The 20,211-nt window shown below is 40.4% G+C and overlaps 1 protein-coding gene across 4 annotated transcripts in view; it reads right to left on the bottom strand.

Moving 5' to 3' along the window:
- YLPM1 (YLP motif containing 1) overlaps window positions 1-20,211 on the bottom strand; it is a 62,499-nt gene that overhangs the window by 11,429 nt on the left and 30,859 nt on the right. For 3 of the 4 annotated variants that reach the window (XM_037128274.2, XM_053673267.1, XM_037128293.2), the window contains 12 exons: window positions 17,640-17,760; window positions 9,964-10,384; window positions 9,758-9,850; window positions 9,343-9,538; window positions 8,743-8,861; window positions 8,109-8,263; window positions 5,061-5,123; window positions 4,661-4,780; window positions 4,260-4,436; window positions 4,089-4,172; window positions 3,718-3,801; window positions 1,656-1,736 (listed from right to left, as the gene is read on the bottom strand). In XM_037128274.2, the coding sequence (XP_036984169.2) occupies window positions 1,656-1,736; window positions 3,718-3,801; window positions 4,089-4,172; window positions 4,260-4,436; window positions 4,661-4,780; window positions 5,061-5,123; window positions 8,109-8,263; window positions 8,743-8,861; window positions 9,343-9,538; window positions 9,758-9,850; window positions 9,964-10,384; window positions 17,640-17,760 (1,714 nt within the window). The remainder of the gene's footprint in view (window positions 1-1,655; window positions 1,737-3,717; window positions 3,802-4,088; window positions 4,173-4,259; window positions 4,437-4,660; window positions 4,781-5,060; window positions 5,124-8,108; window positions 8,264-8,742; window positions 8,862-9,342; window positions 9,539-9,757; window positions 9,851-9,963; window positions 10,385-17,639; window positions 17,761-20,211) is intronic. The other variant, XM_037128285.2, reaches the window with a different exon arrangement.

Genomic DNA, 20,211 nt, shown 5'->3' with positions numbered 1-20,211 from the left:
TAGTAATCAGTACAGAGTAAACAAAATGCAGAGTTTATTGAGAATTTCACTGAAACGGTTTGAATGACATGAGACTTGCTCTTAGCCCTTTGGTTAAAATTCTCCAAGCATCTTTTACTCTTGGAATAAAGCCCAAAAGTAGAAGATCTGGATTCTGCATCTTTGAATGGGTTAAGAGAAGTTTCGTAACAAAGACAGGCAAAACAAGTGTATTAACTTCCCCCTGCTGGAACTACCATGCTCTTACTTAAAACTACATCATCTCCTCACTGCTTAAAACGTTAAGCCACTTGGAAATAAGAGAGCTAGTCCAGCAGGGCAGAGTCCTAAGGCTTCCTTGCAAGGTTTCTGATGTGAAAATATATTACAATGTGTCTTATTTTAAAAAATTGTAAGTTCTAAGTTTTTACCTATACCTAAGCAAATCAGATGTTATGAACCAAATCCTGAACTGACTCTCCACAAAAGACAGACGCAGCTTCAGAAAGCTAACATTATCAACTTCCCACACGATCACTTTCTAGTATGCACGCTGCAAGTAGCTAATGAGGTCATTAGCCCTATTCCAGAACAGCGTGGACCTTTAAGTGAATTTCCTGCCTACACTTTGGCTCATAAATGTCAAAATACAATAATTAAGAAAAATACTTTAAAGAAAAAATAACATACTGAGACTCAAATGCTATTAACTTTAAAGCTTGTTTTTTAATCCACATAGAAACCTAGAAAAGTAAAGGTTGGAACCATTTCTTTATAAACACGCAGTTTCTACCCAGAGTCCTCCAGATCATGCATGGGTTTATGGGACCACATCTTAGAGAGCCTGTATTCTCTGGGAGGTAGGAATCATTTTGTACATTTTCAGAAGAATATGAGAAACAGTGTTAGCAAGGGCTGAAATATTAAATAAACCAAATAACACTCTAAATTGAAAAAGCAACACTATTCCAAGGCACTGCTAATCTCTGTACCTCATTTAGCAAACACCGAAAAGTAATGTAACTCTGTAGGTCGCATATTCGTGAATGACAGGGTAAGGCAAACATTTCTAAGACGTATGATCAAAAGCATTTACAGGAGGTACACAGGAACTTTGAGCTCAAACTATGTAAGTCTCTAATGAGCCTAAGCAAAATGCATTGCCTACACAGTCAGATAATTTCCCCCATTTCTGAAGAGAATAAAATGCAGAAGAACAAATCCAGCAGTCTACGGCAACCCTCTGCCTCCTCGTTCAGTAAGTTCTTCTGCCTCAGTTGACAGAAACTCAATTTTGAGATCTTATAGCAAAGAAGAGAAAATTACGCATATGTGGTAGGCTGTACCACATATCTGCTGGAGTGTAAAAATGCCCTTCCATATGTAACCGATTTTCTTAAAAAGTATTCTCCCCTAAAGCCACCCCTCAAATAGATGAGTGAGTACAAGGGTAAGTTTCTTAGCATTCTTAAAATTTTCTCGTAACAACACAGTAGAGGGTTCTTTTGGTCAGAAGAAAAGTAAAAAGTTTCCAAAAGTCTCCTTGAAGATGATCATGAAATTTTTATCATTACAGTGCATATTAACAGTAACAATCTGACCACAGATCTGAATTTAAACATCTAACGATTTTAATGAAGAGACACTTTATTCAAAGTGGTTGGTCTGTCTCCTACCAGTTCGTTTTCCTCTTCTTCTGCATCTTTCTTTTCTTCTTTCTGTTCTTCAATATTTGCATCAAAATCTTCCATTTCTACCTACACCACCCCAATAATCACAATGAAAAAGATTAAGTTAACACTTAGGAAAATGCTGAGTCCCTCACTGAGATCTGAAATGAGCAGTTACCTAGAGCAAGACTGCACAGCCTCACTGTTACATACTAGTAATTTTCAACATCCGAAACTTTAACACCAACCTGATGAAAGACAATAATAAGCCTGCCTTTCATTTTCCTGAGATATCTGTCTTTACAGTTTCCTATGACGCTGGTAATGACCTGTTTTGAATGCCTACAAATGACTAGGATTTCTTTTTAAAACCTTTAACAAGTATTTTTCCAATCAAGTAAAACATGTATATGATTCAAGTTTCAAAATGTTAAGAGAAGGCAGAGCGACAGGACGGCGGCAGTGTGGTCTAGGATGGCAGCAACACATACAGCAGGTGGGCCAGGGAGGGGCGTGTGAGTTACAAGTGACAAAACCCGTAGACCAACTACACGGTGGAGGGACAGGGTTGAACTCTGGTATAATGAAAAACGAAGAGTCCAGAATAATGCAGAGAGTCAAGGTTGCAGCACCGAAGTGAGTGAGGGGTCCAATTATTAATACAGAGAATCCTAGAAGAGGAACAGGTTTGGATGAATTACATACTGAAAAGGTTGGGTTTGAGATGTACTAAGGTAATATATGTTTTTCTGTAGAGAATTTGGAAAACAATGATTGATCATAAAAATCATCTCTATTCAGATATAATTATTGTTAAGATGTTGATAAAATGTATTCCGGTCTTTACAATTTAATATTAAGGGCATGTAACCAGAAAGATTACCCATATAGAATGTGCAAAGTAAAACTAGAGCCTGGGATAGATAAACCCTAAAGCACTTCTCTTGTTGGGGCAAGAGAAGCCAGCAAAGGAAACTTTGAAAAGGTGTGGCCAGAGGAAAGGCAGGAGAAGGTAGATTCATAGAAGCCAGGAGAAAAATGTTTTGAAGAAGCTCAACTATGTCATATGTAATTGCAAAACAAAGCAACAGGACAAGTGAGAACTGTCCCCTGTCATGGAACTCTTTGGTGAGAGACGCCGGACGGAAGTGGGCTGAGGAGCCGCATGGGAGGCGGGAGCACGTAACCATGCAACAGTGATGCTGAGCACCTCTCATTCACAGGAGGAGGACGGGCAAAAGAAAAGTACATGCTTGATCAAAAAAGAAAATCCTTTCCTTTTCCATGATAAAGATTTAGTTTCACCAAATTAATAATTAATTTAGGCAAGAACTATCATTGAATAAAAATTTGTTGGGGATCAGAATATTTAACAGTTTCAAAGTTATCTCCCTATAGATTACTTATTACGAAGAGAAAAATTTGATGGATTCCACCTGAACCAAATGACCAACACTTAAATCACCAATAGTGAAATCAACTGACACCATGTGTCTCCTGATCTGACGCACTGAGGACACGTCACTTCTGCAGCATCCCTGCTAATGTCTAACCGAAAACGAACCATGTGGAAATCACCGAATGAACTCAGATTGAGGGGAATTCCACACATCAGCTGACTATACTCTTCAAAACTTCTTTGTCTTCCACAGGAATGGCATGGCTAAGAAACTGTTTTTTACACTGAAGAACTGCATCTTGAATTTTAAAAATTGTTATAAAAGCACATCATGGGAATAACTGGTGAAATCTGAATGCAAACTGTATATGAGATAATTCAGACTACCAGTTTGGTAAAAGAATGCCCTTGTTCTTGGGACACCCACTGAAATATATAGGGGTGCAGAGTTATGACTCCTGCAGCTTAACTCTCAAGTGGTTCCAGAGTCAACAGTGATAAAAATAGTAGTAATAACACTAATGAGGAAGAGAGGGAGAATATATCAATATAGAGAAAATGTGGAAAAATATTAATAACTGGTTAATCTCAATGACAGTGATATAGATATTCTTAAAAGGGGTAAAAAGGGGTCATTTCTGTACTGCCTTTGAGGGAAAGGACACGCACCTCTTCAATAGCAGCATCTTGCAGCAAAGAACGGATGTCCAGGCGCATCATATGACGAGGTGCAGTTTCCCAGTGATCGGCCATCTATTGAGAAATTCAGGGGGTCAAGTTACTTCTGGAAACAACTCAAAGAACAACCAAGTGAACATCCAAGACACACTAACTAGTATTGTGACGTCTAACAGACTAGCTGAAGGCAGAGCTAGGTAACCTTTTTTATTTAGCTGCGATGGATAAGAAACATTTACTGAAGCAGGTAGAAAAGGTATTTTGAATGTAAAGGGGATAAAACAAGAACTTCCAGAAAACAGGAATGTTACAGCCTAAACAAAGTTTAAAATATAACAATTTCTATGTTCCCCCAAAATCACCTTGTTTATTTCTTTAAGCTTTCTTCCATGAATATTTCTCTTGCCACAAGTCTGGTTATCGGCACTCATTTCAGCCAAATACACCTAGATAAGAATGAATAGGGATTAGGCAAACAAAGGCAGCACTTACCCGGTAACACAAAGCACTCTAAACCTATTGTAAGTCTGTACCTCAAATCCCTTTGTTTTTGCTGCACTCCAGAACTGGTCAAAATGCCTAACTCTGTCGTTGATGGCATCCAGGATGATGAAGGGGAAAAAGCCATCGTCCAGAGTCTTTTTGAAAGTCTTGAACATGCTGGTGCGATAGGTCTCCTCCATCTCGGCTTCATATTCATACTCCATTACCTAGGGTCCCCACAAGGAGACGCGGAGTTAGCAGAAGCAAAGAACCGCCCTGAACCTCTGCCCTGGTCAGCACGTGGCCCGAGATGACTTTGTGGTCATTCTTTCACACCGAGCTGGTGCGAAAACAACTAGAGTCTAGGCTCAACAACTACAGAGCCTTCCTCTGTTTCAAGGAGCCACACTCCTCCTCTCACTGCTGGTGAGGACTCACGATGTGACCATACCTTCTTCTTCACTTTCTTTCCAGAATCTGGGTCTTTTTCTTCTTTTTCCACTTCAGTGATGAAGTAATCATCCAGGCTTAGAACTCTGGGTGCAGGTCCTCCAAATTCTACCTCCTTATCCTAAGAATCATGTAGTCACGAAAGAGAATTTATAAAATAAATTAATGCACGTTCACAAGATTTTTCTTGAGGCTAAATAATATGCAGTCTTCTGGTGGCTCCAAATTAAACAGAGGGAAAAATACTTGTCTAAGCAGATCCAAATTTACATGGGATAGAATCGACCACAGGAGCCAGCCAGAATGGACTGAATGAGAAATATCTGTATCAATAAATTCTGCTTGGTAAGAAGATAAATGGCTAATAAAAGCAACTGACTCTCTGGCTCTCACATACTCACTCGAATAAGTTTTGCAACATGCGTCTTTCCACTGCCAGGCAATCCTCTCATTATAACAACAATCTGAAACACACAGAAAAACAATCACTCAGAGAAGATATTTTTTACAATACAAGCTTAAAAAAAACCCACAATTTTTATTTACTTATTTTTTAGAGAGGGGAAGGGAGGAAGAGAAACAGCAGTGTGAGGGGGAAACATCGTGCCCCAACCAGGACTGAAGCTGCAACCCAGGCATGTGCCCTGACCGAGAATCAAACCAACGACCTTTCACTTTGCAGAATTACACACAACAAACTGAGCCATACCAGTCAGGGCTACAATAAAATCTTATGGTTAACAATGACCTATCATTCTCCAGGACAGACCACACATATACCATGAAATGAACTTTAATAAATTTGAAAGGATAGAAATAAAAGAAAGTACTCTGACTACAGTAGAAAAATTAAAATTACTTGGGATGCATCCAAAGCCATGCTTATAAGAAAATTGATTAAGAAAGAAGAAAGAGGACTTCCGCCAAGATGGAGGCGTACGTGGGAACACTTTTCGTCCTCGTACAACCAAATCTAAAAATAACAAAAATTTTAACAACAATAAACACAACCACACCACACAGAAAATCAAATACAGAGTCCAGAAACAACGGACCACTCAGCTAAACCAGTGAGAGGGGTGAAACCAGCAGCGGAGCCAGTTGGGCAAAAAAGATCCGGGTGGTGTACAGGCAGCCCGGGGCACGGATCCCAGGTGCGGGCTAGCTACGGGCGGAACCCAGGGAAGAGGCGCTGCTGCCTGTCTGCAGTCAATCGTGCATTTGCATGCAGATAAACCAGTGAAGAGGCGAGCGTTGAGACAGATCTCGCAGGCCCCAGTGACTGGCGCAGGGCAGCAGACTTGCACATTTGAGCTCGGATAAGCAGGCAGGGGCAAGTGGTGAGGTGGACTGGGCGAGCATAGAGGACTGCCATTGCTCCCTCTCTGACCCCGCCCCCACATATAGCATCACGAACCAGCGACCTGGGTGGCTCTGCTCTGGTACACACCAAGGCGCCTTTCCTCGTATGTAACAGGCACGACCAGATCAAAACATGGCTCAAGAACAACTCAGAGCCCCAGAGCCCATAAATCTAAGCGATGAAGAAATAGCCAAACTTTCAGATGCACAGTTCAAAACACTGGTGATCAGGATGCTCACAGAACTGGTTGATTACAGTCACAAATTAAAGGAATATATGAAGGCTAAACTAATTGAAATGAAGGGAAATGCACAGGAAACCAACAGTAATGGAAAGGAAACTGGGACTCAAATCAAAGGAGTGAACCAGAAGGAAGAAAAAAAATGACCAAACAGAAAAGGATGAAGAAATAAGAATTCAAAAAAATGAGGAGAGGCTTAGGAACCTCCTGGACATCTTTAAACGTTCCAACATCCGAATTATAGGGGTACCAGAAGGGGAAGAGGAACACCCACGAGTGGAAAACTTATTTGAACAAATAGTAAAGGAGAACTTCCCCAATCTGGCAACGGAAATAGACTTCCAGGAATTCCAGGAAGCTCAGAGAGTCCCAAAGAAGTTGGACCCAAGAAGGAACACACCAAGGCACATCATCATTACATTAGCCAAGATGAAAATGAAGGAGAGAATCCTAGAAGCAGCAAGAGATAAGGGGACAGTCACCTACAAAGGAGTTCCCATCAGATTGTCAGTGGATTTCTCAAAAGAGACCTTACAGGCAAGAAGGGGCTGGAAAGAAGTATTCCAAGTCATGAAATCCAAAGACCTACAACCAAGATTGATCTATCCAGCAAAGCTTTCAATTTGAATGGAAGGGCAGATAAAGTGCTTCTCAGATAAGATCAAATTCAAGGAGTTCATCTTCACCAAGCCCTTATTATATGAAATGTTAAAGGGAATTATCTAAGAAAAAGAAGATAAAAAAGATAAACAGTGAAAGGACAGCAAACTCACAGTTATTAAGAACCACACCTAAAACAAAAGCAAACTAAGAGGACAGCTAGATCAGGAAGAGAACCATGGAAATGAAGATCATATGGAGGGTTAGCAACAGGGGGGTGGGAGAAGAAAGGGGGAGAAGGTACAGAAAATAAGTAGCATAGATGGTAGGTAGAAAATAGAGAGGGTGGAGGGCAAGAATAGTAGGGGAAATACAGAATTTAAACAACTTGAGACACGTGGTCATAAACTAAAGGGGGGGAGTGGTAGGGGAGTGGGTGTGCAGGGTGGAAGGGAATGAAGGGGGAAATAGAACAACTGTAATGGCATAATCAATAAAATATGTTTAAAAAAAAGAAAAGGATAAAAGAAGATATATCATACAAATGGTAACTACAGAAAAGCTGGAGTAGCTATATTAATAACAAAATACGTTTTTTTTTAAAGATTTTATTTATTTATCTTTAGAGGAGAAGGGAAGGAGAGGGAAAGAAATATCAATTTATGGTTGCCTCTCATGTGTCCCCTGATGGGAACTGGCCTGCAACCTAGGCATGTGCCCTGACTGGGAATGGAACCACAATCCCTTGATTTGTAGGCCCGTGCTCAATCCACTGAGTTACACCAGCCAGGCCGAAATAAGTTTTAAGATAATACATACATACATACATACATATATATATGTATCTATGTATGTATATATGTATATATGGAGTCAGAATATATGATGAAATCTCCTGTGCCAATTTACTAAAATGGAATCTAATTATTCTGCAATATAAGATAATGTAAGAATGTATACATCTGAAGGTCACCAGGAAAACAATCCTAAACTAATCAAGCCTCCTAAATCCTCCCTCTTTTTGATATCTTTTTTTTGCCGAACAGTTAAGCTCTAACTTCTGAAATTCTATAGGGTAGGTAATTTATCAGATTATATGATAATTTGGAAATGGTAAAATGCCTTGAATCTGGTATTATTAGTACGTCACAGAAAAGTAGAGAAATTCTATTCAGGATATTAAATTAAAAAGATCTCTTACGGGTTCTGATTTGCAAGAAAACTAGTCAACTACATAGGACTCACTCTCTCAGGTCTGCTCTCTCTGCCAGGTGGTTTCAAAATATCATCCACATTTTTCGATTCGGGCTTCTTCTCAACCCGTGGAGCTGGAGGTGGCTGGTGGCTTAGTGAAGGCGCTGGCAGGGTCATTCGCTCCTCTGGGTAAGTTCTTCGTTCTCCTAGAATTCCAGCAGATGAACAGAATTACTACTCATAAGGCATTATTAAAAATATTAACTCTTTCCACTCATCCTAAAATAACATAATTCATAATGATTTGGAAGCCACTTTTAACCTTAAATAGAGAAACTTTAAGTAACTGACATCAAGAAAATAAAAAGATTTAGTTATGATTTCAGGCAAACAGAATGTTTTGAAACATGTACGTGAAGAGAGAATGAGAAAAATTATAATAGCCGTGAGTTTGTGGTGGTAAGATTATAAGTGATGTTGTTTCTATTAATATTTTCCAAAATTCAAAAAATATAAAAAGGCAACTTATGTTTTACTAATTACATTGCTTTTTTTGATGATAATGCTGCCATGTCTTAGAAATCTGAGTGCATTTTACTCTGAAAGTTTACATCCATAGCCACAGTGGAAAGCGTCTGTTGTCTGCATTCTCAACATCCTTATGGTTAATAAGGCACAGCTCTACCTCCAAACATGGATGGTCCTTCGTAGGCCGGTCGGTCTGACTTTCGGTCATAAGACGGCCTATCAAACCCTCCTCTTCTAGATGAAGAATGGTCTTTTTTGTCTCGATATGACTGAGTCCTAGAAGGTGGAACAGGAAGTGGTTTGGTAAATAAAAAATAAAAGATTGGAGGTCTCTGTCTCATAATGCAATACCATCACCTGCCCAATTTTCTCTGTAAGTAACTAGTACACATAGTCAATATTTGTATTTTTATTTTGCTTTTCCATTTAAATCTGTCTTGTATGTGCACATCTAAAGAGCTCACAAATTGCAAAAACTGTTTGTGTACTAATTAAGTAATGACTGCATCTTTATTGACAATGCTATTTCCTTCCCTCTCTGGCCATTCCCTTCACCCATTTAACTTTCTGGAATTCCAGCTGATAAAACTCAGGCATCCAGTTCCCTGAAAACTGGTCCAGAACTACTCTTCCCTCTCCACATTATACACATGAAAGAATACGTCATTAACTAAATTTCCTTTGGATACACTGATTTTTGCTACACTCAAGTGCATAGTAATTTACACGCCCAGCAAAGATATTTTTCGTAACACACCTATCATCGCGAGGTCGGCGTTCTCTGTCAAATCGATCCCGGTCATAGTCAGTAACACCTCGATCCCGGTCTCGGTCTCTGTGCGTCTCTCGGTCCCTTTTGAAGTCCCGATGATCGGCCATGACATTGCTCTGACGGTCGAAATAGGGCTCGCGGTCTCGGTCTCGGTCGTAACGGTCACGTGGGCCCGTGTGCTCTACAAAAACAAGTACGTGGTACAATGTAAGAATAATATTCTTTTTTTCTGAAATAAAAGCAAAAAAGTACAAATCTAACTTTAGAACTAGTATAAATTGTTGCCCTAATTTCAATTTATATTTGTATTTTACAAAGAGGCCCAAATCCAAGAGAAAATCATGTGATAACTGGATAAAACTCCTAAGAGTTTTAATATCGATCATTCTGGGACTCCCACCTGTCTCGAAAGTTGATCTTTCAGGTAGTGGATCTGGGCGCAGAGTTATTCTTTCTCCATAGGGTATCTGTTCAACTTTGTTAGTGGATATATCTGGTAAACAAAATCAGGGACGGAGCACTGCATGAGCAAAGCTTAAGAAAAGGCAAACCTGATGCTAACAATGCCTTTAGAATCCCCAGTACGAACTTACCACCATTACTCACCTCGGCCGTGGCCGTAATCAACAGTCTGTTGCACTGGTGGTGGTTTGGACATTGGCGGCATACCCATAGGCACTGCGCCAGGAGGGGGGATGGCGGGGTGAACGGGTGGGGGCGGCAACACTGGAGCAGACGGAACTGTTGCAGTCTCTGGTTTAAAGTCTGAATTTAGTCCTTGTTCGTCATTTGTGTCCCAGAGGCCATAGAAAGAGTCTTCATCCCACCGCTCCTGTTCCACAGCTGAAGTCTGTGGCTTTATCATTGGAGGAGGAGGCGGAGGAGGAGGAGGTGGGGGTGGGGGTGGCGGTATTGGGATAGGTGGCCTGGTCACAGGAACAGATGATCTTGCTGGTGGAGGAGAGGGTCTTACAATTGAACCTGGTGGTTTACCCATAGGAGGGGGTGGTCTATAGGACCCTGGAGGCTGGAGAATAGAGTAAACACTTAATGGATGAGAACATCACCACGTTTTTACACAACAGCAGGAATGAAAATCTGTTCTCATTCCATAAAAGTTCAATGAATTATACTCATTCAAAATTGAAGACCTTTTGTGCCCTAAAATACACCATTAGGGAGAAAATACAGTTGGCCCTTGAGTGACACAGGTGTGAACTGCATGGGTCCACTTACACAAATATTATTTTCAATAAGCATTTGCACTACATCTGATTCGTGTGGCTGGGTGTCCACAGATGTGTGCATCCATGCGTGCGTGCGTGTGTGTGTGTGTGTTTGGCAGGGGGTGTGACTGCAGGCACTGACCTATGCCACTTGATGCTCAGTATCTACAGGAGGAATCCACAGGAGGTCCTGGAACCAAGGCCCCCAATCTCTTGTACATACCAAGAGACCACTTAAGCTTTGGGGAGTTGAAAGTTACATGTGGATTTTCAGCTGCATGGTGAGAGGCAGCCTTTGTGAGGGGTGGTATCCCTCATCCCCACGCTGTTCAAGGGTCAACTGCATATACAAATCACATATCTGATAAAGGACTTGTATGCACAATATAAAAACTCTTATAACTTAATAAGACAAACAATTAAAAAATGTGGAAAAGATCTGAATTGATATTTCTCTAAAGGAGATATATAAGTGGCCTATAAGCACATGAAAAGATGCTCACCATTCTTAGTCATTAGGGAAATACAACTTTAAGACACAATCAGACACTATTCCACACCCAGCGGAACAGCTATAATTGATGACCTGGACGATAACAAACGATGGCAAGGATGCAGAGAAACAAGAACCCTCAGGCTGCTGGTGGGAATGTAATGTGTGGCACAGCAGCGGCATGACAGTTTCTCATAAAAATTAAAAATTAAAAGTAAATATGCCATAATCTCAGAAATTTCATTTCTAAGTATCTATCCAGGAAAAACATGTCCACCCACAAATATTCGTAGGATTATTCAGTAACCCAAATGTCCGTCAGTGGTGGATTAATAAACACAATGTGGTATATCCATGCAATAATTATGTGGTGATAGAAAGAAATGAAGTTCTGATTTATACGATGATGTGGATGAATTTTAAAAATATTAGATAAACAAAAGAAGCCAGTTAAAAAAGATCACATATTGTGTGGTTCCATTTAAATGAAATACCCAGAAAGGCAAATCTATAGAGACAGAAAGTGGGTTAGCTGCTGCCTGCGACTTGGGGTAGAAATGGGGGTTAACTTCAAATTGGCATAACGGATCTTACTGGGGTGTTGACAGTGTTCTAAAGTCAGATTACAGAGCTAGTCGTACAACTTGGTACATTTACTAAAAGTCAGTGAATTACATGCTTAAAATGGGCAAATTATACGGTATTTAAATTACACTTAATAGTGGTTAAAAAACTGCCCTCAAAACTATTACCCCTCCCCTAATGTACCACCCCTTTGTTCTCCTCCCAGAAAAATTAGGGTGCCGGCCGCTTAGATACAAATGCTCCAAGCCCACCCAAAACCCACTGAAGTTCCGTAGGTGAGGTCCTGGAATTAGTTTTAAAAAAACAAAGACAAAAAAACAAAAAAAACCTCCATGAGTAATTCTGGTGTTCACCACTTAGTTAAGAACTTCTGCTATAAACTATCTTCCCATTCTTTTTCCCATCTCCTCCAAAAAAATAGTGAATTCCAGCAAGAGAAACAAACGCAAGCCTCCTCCCTTCGATTTGGTTGACAACAGCAGTTTGTGCAAGGCTGGTACTAACATACACTGTGAGCACCGGGAAACAATGAAACAAAGAAGCCAAATGGGAAATTCAGTAATGCTCCGAGGAAGAGGAGGTCTACTCCTGTGTGGCACATTTATATTCCTTTTCCCAAGGCAATCACCAAGGAAGGGGACAGGAGAATCTCCTGGGAAGTAGGTCCTATCTGCTCAGTACTGAAACCCAATTATCAGATTTTTTTTTTTTAAAGATTTTATTTATTTATCTTTAGAGGGGAAGGGAAGGGGAGAGGGAGAGAAACATCAATGTATGGTTGCCTTTCATGCATCCCCTGCTGGGAATTGGCCTGCAGGGAACTGGCCTGCAACCCAGGCAGGTGCCCTGACTGGGAATCGAACCGCGACTGTCTGGTTCGCAGTCCCGTGCTCAATCCACTGAGCTACACCAGCCAGGGCCCAATTATCAGATTTTATCTTAATTTTTGAAAGCCTGGTTCAAACACTCATTACCAATTTCTGTGAGTTCATAGTTTCTGGCTTGTTCTTCATTGACAGCTATTTTAGACCTTGGAAAGCCACCAACACAAAACTTAACGTATTTACTCATACATAGGTTGTGCTTTCAAAACAAACTTTTTTTTTATTTTTAAAGTACACTTTATTGATTATGCCATTACAGTTGTTCTATTCCCCCCCCTTATTCCCCTCCACCCTGCACACCCCCTCCCCTACCATTCTCCCCCTTTAGTTTATGACCACGTGTCTCAAGTTGTTTAGATTCTATATTTCCCATACTATTCTTGCCCTCCACCCTATTTTCTACCTACCATCTATGCTACTTATTTTCTGTACCTTCTCCCCCTTTCTTCTCCCACCCCCCTGTTGCTAACCCTCCATGTTATCTTCATTTCCATGGTTCTGCTCCTGATCTAGCTGTCCTCTTAGTTTGCTTTTGTTTTAGGTGTGGTTCTTAATAACTGTGAGTTTGCTGTCCTTTCACTGTTTATCTTTTTTATCTTCTTTTTCTTAGATAATTCCCTTTAACATTTCATATAATAAGGGCTTGGTGAAGATGAACTCCTTGAATTTGATCTTATCTGAGAAGCACTTTATCTGCCCTTCCATTCAAATTGAAAGCTTTGCTGGATAGATCAATCTTGGTTGTAGGTCTTTGGATTTCATGACTTGGAATACTTCTTTCCAGCCCCTTCTTGCCTGTAAGGTCTCTTTTGAGAAATCCACTGACAGTCTGATGGGAACTCCTTTGTAGGTGACTGTCCCCTTATCTCTTGCTGCTTCTAGGATTCTCTCCTTCATTTGAATCTTGGGTAATGTAATGATGATGTGCCTTGGTGTGTTCCTTCTTGGGTCCAACTTCTTTGGGACTCTCTGAGCTTCCTGGACTTCCTGGAAGTCTATTTTCTTTGCCAGATTGGGGAAGTTCTCCTTTACTATTTGTTCAAATAAGTTTTCCACTCGTGGCTGTTCCTTTCCCCCTTCTGGTACCCCTATAATTTGGATGTTGGAGCATTTAAAGATGTCCTGGAGGTTCCCAAGACTCTCCTCATTTTTTTGAATTCTTGTTTCTTTATATTTTTCTGTTTGGTCATTTTTTTCTTCCTTCTGGTCCTCTCCCTTGTTTGAGTCCCAGTTTCCTTTCCATTATTGTTGGTTTCCTGTGCATTTCCCTTTGTTTTAATTAGTTTAGCCTTCATATGTTCCTCTAATTTGTGACTAAAATCAACCAGTTCTGTGAGCATCCTGATCACCAGTGTTTTGAACTGTGCATCTGAAAGTTTGACTATTTCTTTGTTGCTTAGAGTTATGAGCTCTGGGGCTTTGAGTTTTTCTTGAGCCACAATGTTTTGCTGTGTTTGTGCCTGTTACTTATGAGGAGCAGAGCCTTAGATGTTCACCAGGGCGGGGCCACCCAAGTCGCTGGTTTGTGATGCTGTATGTGGGGGCGGGGTCAGAGAGGAACAATAGCAGTCTCCTCTGCTGCTTCCCTCCTCCGGGGCCTGTGCGGTCTGTCTCACAGCTGGCTCCCTCGCTGGTTTATCTGTGCATGAATGTGTGACTGTGGTCATCCCTCAGTGGGTCTGCCCGCTACTCCACACTTGGGATCCGCCCACAGCTGCCTGTGTGCCTGGGTCACATGCCCGGATTCGTCCGGTGGATCTTTCCTGCCTGACCCGGCTCTGCTGCTGGTTCTTCCCCTCTTACTGGTTTGGCTGAAGGGTTCATTGTTGTCAGACTTCCATATAGTTTAATTTTCTGTGGTTTGGCTGCGTTTTTGTTGCTAAAACTTTGTTGTTTCTAGACTTGGTTGTGCGAGAAGACACAATGTTTCCACCCATACCTCCATCTTGGCGGAAGTCCCACAACAAACTTTTGAGCAACAAAATGGATCAGACTAAAACATAAAAACATTATTTAACTAGAGGCCACTACAGACAAGTAGCAATGACCTAAACTTTAACTGTTTAGGTCACTGTCAACTGTTAAGAAAATGCCTACACAGGACAAATCTATTGTGTCTGCAGTACAGCACTCCAGACTGTTTTAAATGTCTTAAGAACTCTTGGGACTATGTCTGCAAATAGAACAAAAAGTGTTTGCTTTTTTAATACTACATAGTGAAAGCAGCAGATACATTTGTAAAAAACAAAACACCGATACAGTATTTTTATGAGAAAGGATTAATATCTATATTATATTAAGGATGATATAAATTGGTAAGAAAAACCTTAAGAGTCACCCAGATAAATTGGTAAAGAATATTTTTACAAGACAAATTAACAATATGGAAACACATTAATGTTCACTAATCATCAAAATGCATAGTAAAATACTGCACTGCAACTATTGTATCTACCGAACACATTAAATAACTGATGCCTGCAAGGCTCCAGTACAGATGCTGCACAACTATTTTAGGGAGTCATTGGCTTTATTACAGGAATCCTTAAAAATATCCTCATTTTTTAACTGAAGTATCCCACTTTGGGAGTTTAAAATTACTTTTAAGGAGTTATCCAAAATAAGAACTTGATACAAAGACACTCATTAAAGTTGTATTAATAATAAAAGTGAAAAATTAGAAACAAATGTCCAATAGAAATGGCAGTTTTAATAAATTATATATCAAAAATAATAAAGCATGTAGCGATACAAAAAATGTTTAATGTTTTGGTCAGTGAAAAAAACAAAAATGTGGATCTATAATCTAGACTACTATTTGCTAAGAGATATATAAGGGGAGGACCCCCAAAACCGGAATCATCTTCTGCAGGGCAGGCCCCTTGTAGTACAGGTTTCCCCACTAGGTGAGTGTTCCAGGAACCCATCTGCATCAGTACCAGCTGGCGTTGCTGAGAGACTGCATTCAGCTTCAGTGAATTTTTTTGAAGACTCTTTCAACCCGTTTGCCCATTCCATGATGGGTGACTTACAAGTGCACCTGCCCACACCGTGCTGAGTGTTCAGCAGTTTTTGACCCAAATGGCATGATCCCCATGCCCCACCCCCCCTCCCTATTCACCCAATCTCACTCCGAGCAACTTTGTTTCCTGGATGAGAAAAGTCCTCAAAGGGAAATGTTTTGCAGACATGGAAGAGGCAAAACTAAAAATAGTAGAAGCACTAAAAGACATCAAAATTGATGAGTTAAAAGATTGTTTTGAGCACTAGAAAAAAAAATCTTGATAGATGTATTGCAGCAAATGGAGAGTACTTTGAAAGTGACTGAATTTTAAATGTGCAAGAATACGTAATTTTTATAAATAAATTCCAGATTTGGGGGGCCCCTCCATGTAAAGATAAAAGTCCTAATTCCTATCCGTATGAGCGCAGATTAGAAGAAAAAATAGGCAAAAAAAAATCAAAATACAGTATGATAATCGCTACAACAGAGGACCGTACATGCTGTTCCAGGGCTGCTCGTGAGGGCAACTGTCTCACACAAGTGGAAGAGAAGACTGAGCTGAGTTCTACAAGATGAACAAGAACTAAACAGCGAGGAAGCAGGTTCTAGGTTTATAGAACCACATGCAAGTGCAAGGACACAGGTAAGAACCCGGCACACTCAGAGAATTATAAGAAGCTCCACATAGAGGGAAAGTGGTGTAGGAAGTGATGGTGAGCAGAGGTCAGGCCAACTCAGGATGAACACAAAAGGCCATGCAAACAAGTTTAGATTTTATTCTGAAAGCAGTGAGGGAATATTGAAGAGTTTTAGAGCCAGTGTGTGACACAGTAAGATTTGTTTTGAAAATATTCACTGTGACCAGACACCAGGCTGCCTGCAGCGGAATGTAGGGGCAGCTCTGACAACAGAGGGACACAACGGAACTTTTTCCGAGTGTTGGAAATTCTTTTATCTTTTGGTATACATTTGTTAAAACTCAAACTGTCTTAAAATAAGAGGCCTTAAAATGAGTATGTTATTGTATGTGAATTACACCTTAAAATTTGATTCAAAAAAATAAAATCATCACTCTGAGAGCAGAATGGAAAACCGATCAGAGGGGAGTGAGATGGAGGGAGATGAATTATGATGTTTCCACAACAATCTAGGCAAGAGCTGATTGAGGCCAGAGCCACGGTTGTGGGAGGTGAAGAAGGGACTATCAGAACAGTAGTAAAAGGCAGCTGGATCAATCACAGGATGCCTGAGTACATGGAAGGGCAGGACCTGGGCTGACTTAAAGGTTTCCAGCGGGTGACTAAGTGATGGTGAGGAGAAAAAACAAGTTTCATGGAGGATGCTACTCCAATCTGAATATGCCAAGTCTGACAGGAGACATGTCCACAAAGAGAAACTCTGGAGGCAGATGGATGCATATGCAGGTCAAAGGATGTGATTTGGGGGGTCAATGTCATGGTGCCTGTTGATATCGGCAACTATGTGTGGGTGTCATGTGTCAGACCAGGATGAAAGGGAACGCTGAGAAAAGCAGAGTTAATTTGATGAAATAATTCAAGTGTTTTCTCTCCCATTGTGTTGTTATGAAGCCCACCAATGGCTTAAAGGTAGAACAACAAATAATGACAAAATGAAAGCAAAGCAAATGGAGAACTTAAACACGCAAATCTTCAACACAAATCACCCCGTTTACGGCCTAAACCAAGGCACGATGTTTGGTCCCCTCCCTAGATGAGACAGAAGTAGCTCAAAGAGGTGGGGAGACCGAGGCTCACCAAGCAGGGCTCACAGGGAGCCTTGCACCACCCCGATAAAAAACTGGACCACTGAACAAAAAGTTACTAGAAACTTCAACAATTTGCAGGCATGAAGCCATACAATTCATGTGTGCTTGGTGTGCTCATCAAAACTTGGGGGGCAAAGACCATACTTAGACATTTTCCAAAGTCAATTACCATTCGCTTTTTACTTTTCCAAAATTTCCCTTTTTTTTATAAAGGAAATTTATACTTACGTAATATAAAGATATCAAACAGACAAACATACAAATTAGGAACCACTGCATGTTCTGAGCATATATTTTCCCATACCGGATACATTCCAGGTCTCGAAGGCGTGTTCTGCAGCCTCGAATCCTGGGGTGGCAGGTGGTCAGGCATCTGTGGCTCAGACCCAAAGTCTTTCATCTTTTGAAGCTGTTCTTTCTGTTCCCTATAAACAAATAAAATTGCCATTGTACATAAGGCATGTCTACTCCATCCCTAAATGACTACAATTAATACAGAAAAACAACAACAAAAAAGACCTAAAAATCTTGTTCTAAAATGCTCTGCGGTGCTCACAGAATACCTCTAGGGTAACGACGCTCTCTTGCCTTTATGTAGCTAACTGATCAGTCATCTCCAACCTATAAATAATAATAAATTATTGAAGATCTTCAAGGACGGACACTATGACCTGCCTCATTGGTCTATTCTAGTATCTCATATACTTGTCATGTTTTTTTTTTCATCCAACCAAAAGCTCTCTTGCCATTTTTTTTGGTCAATACTTTTTATTTAGATCAGAGGTTGCAAAATGGTGGCCCAAGGGCCAAATATGGCCAATAAAGTTTTTTTTAATAATTTGGTATTCACATCAGTTTTCAAAATCTGAATTAGTTGCCATTATTTACAAAGAAAAATATTTCATACAGAAATTCAATTAAAAAAAAAGATTTTATTTATTTTTAGAGAGAGGGGAAGGGAGGGAGGAAGAGAGGGAGAGAAACATCAATGTGTGGTTGCCTCTCAAGCACCCCCCACTGGGGACCTGGCCCACAACCCAGGCATGTGCCCTGATTGGGAATTGAACTGGTGACCCTTTGGTTCGCAGGCTGGCACTCGATCCACTGAGCCACACAAGCCCGGGCCAGAAACTCAAATTTTAAAGAGACTTGGTAACGCTGGGCCTGCATTCCCACAGGCCGACAGACAGCGGCATGGAGCAGTGGCTGCCCTCTGCGGACGAAGGCAGCCTGCCGTGCTCCTCACCACGCACTCGCTGGAGCTACACTGGTCCATCTCTACTCACTTTCGCCGCCCATCTGCCTCCTGTGGGTGCTTCAGTGAAGGGCCCCTGACGTACAGGCTGAGAACAACTGTCAGTCTACACGTTCGAGAACAACACTGTAGAGTCTTCGAGAGTAATGTTTAAGTTTTCCTTTAAACATCTCAAATTCCTTTTACTTTTCCTCACAATGCCCACCTTAAACACACGTCATATCTATTATAACTTCTTTGGACCTTTTGTAATTTTCTCCCTATATCTGTAAAGTGTAGTGACCCAAACGGATACCAAACAAGGGTCAAATACATAAAATTATTTTGTGCCTTGTGTAAATCATGACTTTATACCAACACGACATAGCTTACTTGTATTCAACTACAGCCACTCTTACCCCACATCTCATCTACTCTGTTTAATTATGTTTATGTTGCCTAGAAATAGCTTTTTAAAAAAGGATGATGAAGCAGCACCTTTTATCCAGCATTTCTACGCAAAGCAATAATGGATGGAAAGTAAATGTTTAAAAGAAAAGGAAGGAAACCTTGGTGGCTTAGCAACACCAATCAGCTTGGTGTTTCCCCAAAACAAAACAGATTTTAGAGTTAGATGGACTGTGTTCGAATTCTGGGCCTGCCACTTACTAGCCAAGTGGACTTAACCTCTCTGAGCCTTCCTATCATTTGTGAAGTGGGATAATACAACTTATCTTTACAGGCCTTTCGAGATCTAAGGATTTGAGATAGGAGGAGTGAGATAGCATATGCTGAATTATTATTAGCACAGTCGCCAGCACACTGGACTGTTAAATCAAAGGAGTCTCTAATTTGAAAGTGAATTGTACAGTAGCTACAGGGCATGTTACAGGGCATTCTTTCGACACCTTCGTTAACAATCTGGAGAAGTTAAACCTCACAGAACATATCTTCTACAGACCACAGAAATCTGTTTTGCTGTCTGAGCTTTCATCTTTTCCTACAAGTATTTTTTCTCATCATACCTTTCTAGTCGTAAAGGTTTCACTATAATTTCAATTGGTATAACCCACAAATACAGACCAGAATTGAATAATGAACGAAACACAATACATTGGAATACATCAAAACCTAACCATTAATTTATTTTCTCAAAACACTGCTAATTCCTAAGAAACTGCTCAAAAAGCTTGCAATCTGTCATGACTCCTAAATGCTTATCAGGATACAGCTGGCTTAAGGATGAAACAATCAATATACACAAAGCACTTAGTACAGTTCCTGGCACATCATAAGCATACAATACATGTTAGCTTTTGTTATTGTTGCTACTACATGGAAAGCATTATGTAGATACCGATACATATATAACAAGTTGATTGCAAGTCAAGAAATCCAAATTCTATTCCATCTCACAAAGAAAATATATGATTATGAGCAAACAAGTAACATCCTCAAGTAGAGATATCTGCTTCTAGTTATAAAGAAAGATAAAACATCCCCAAAAGAAAGTATCAATGATTAGACAAATCTGAGGATGCTTCCAGATAAACCATTCTTAGCTTTCAACAGAGAAAAATGTGAATCCTTACAGCACTTTCTAAAGTTGTATCAAAGATTAGTGAGTATGAAGTCTATCAGA

The sequence above is a fragment of the Artibeus jamaicensis genome, unplaced genomic scaffold (assembly GCF_021234435.1).
Source record: "Artibeus jamaicensis isolate MK-2021 breed Jamaican fruit bat unplaced genomic scaffold, CSHL_Jam_final contig_851, whole genome shotgun sequence".
Lineage (NCBI taxonomy): Eukaryota > Metazoa > Chordata > Mammalia > Chiroptera > Phyllostomidae > Artibeus > Artibeus jamaicensis.
The sequence above is the reverse complement of the archived record's forward strand: the minus strand, read 5'-3'. Positions and strand labels throughout refer to the sequence as shown.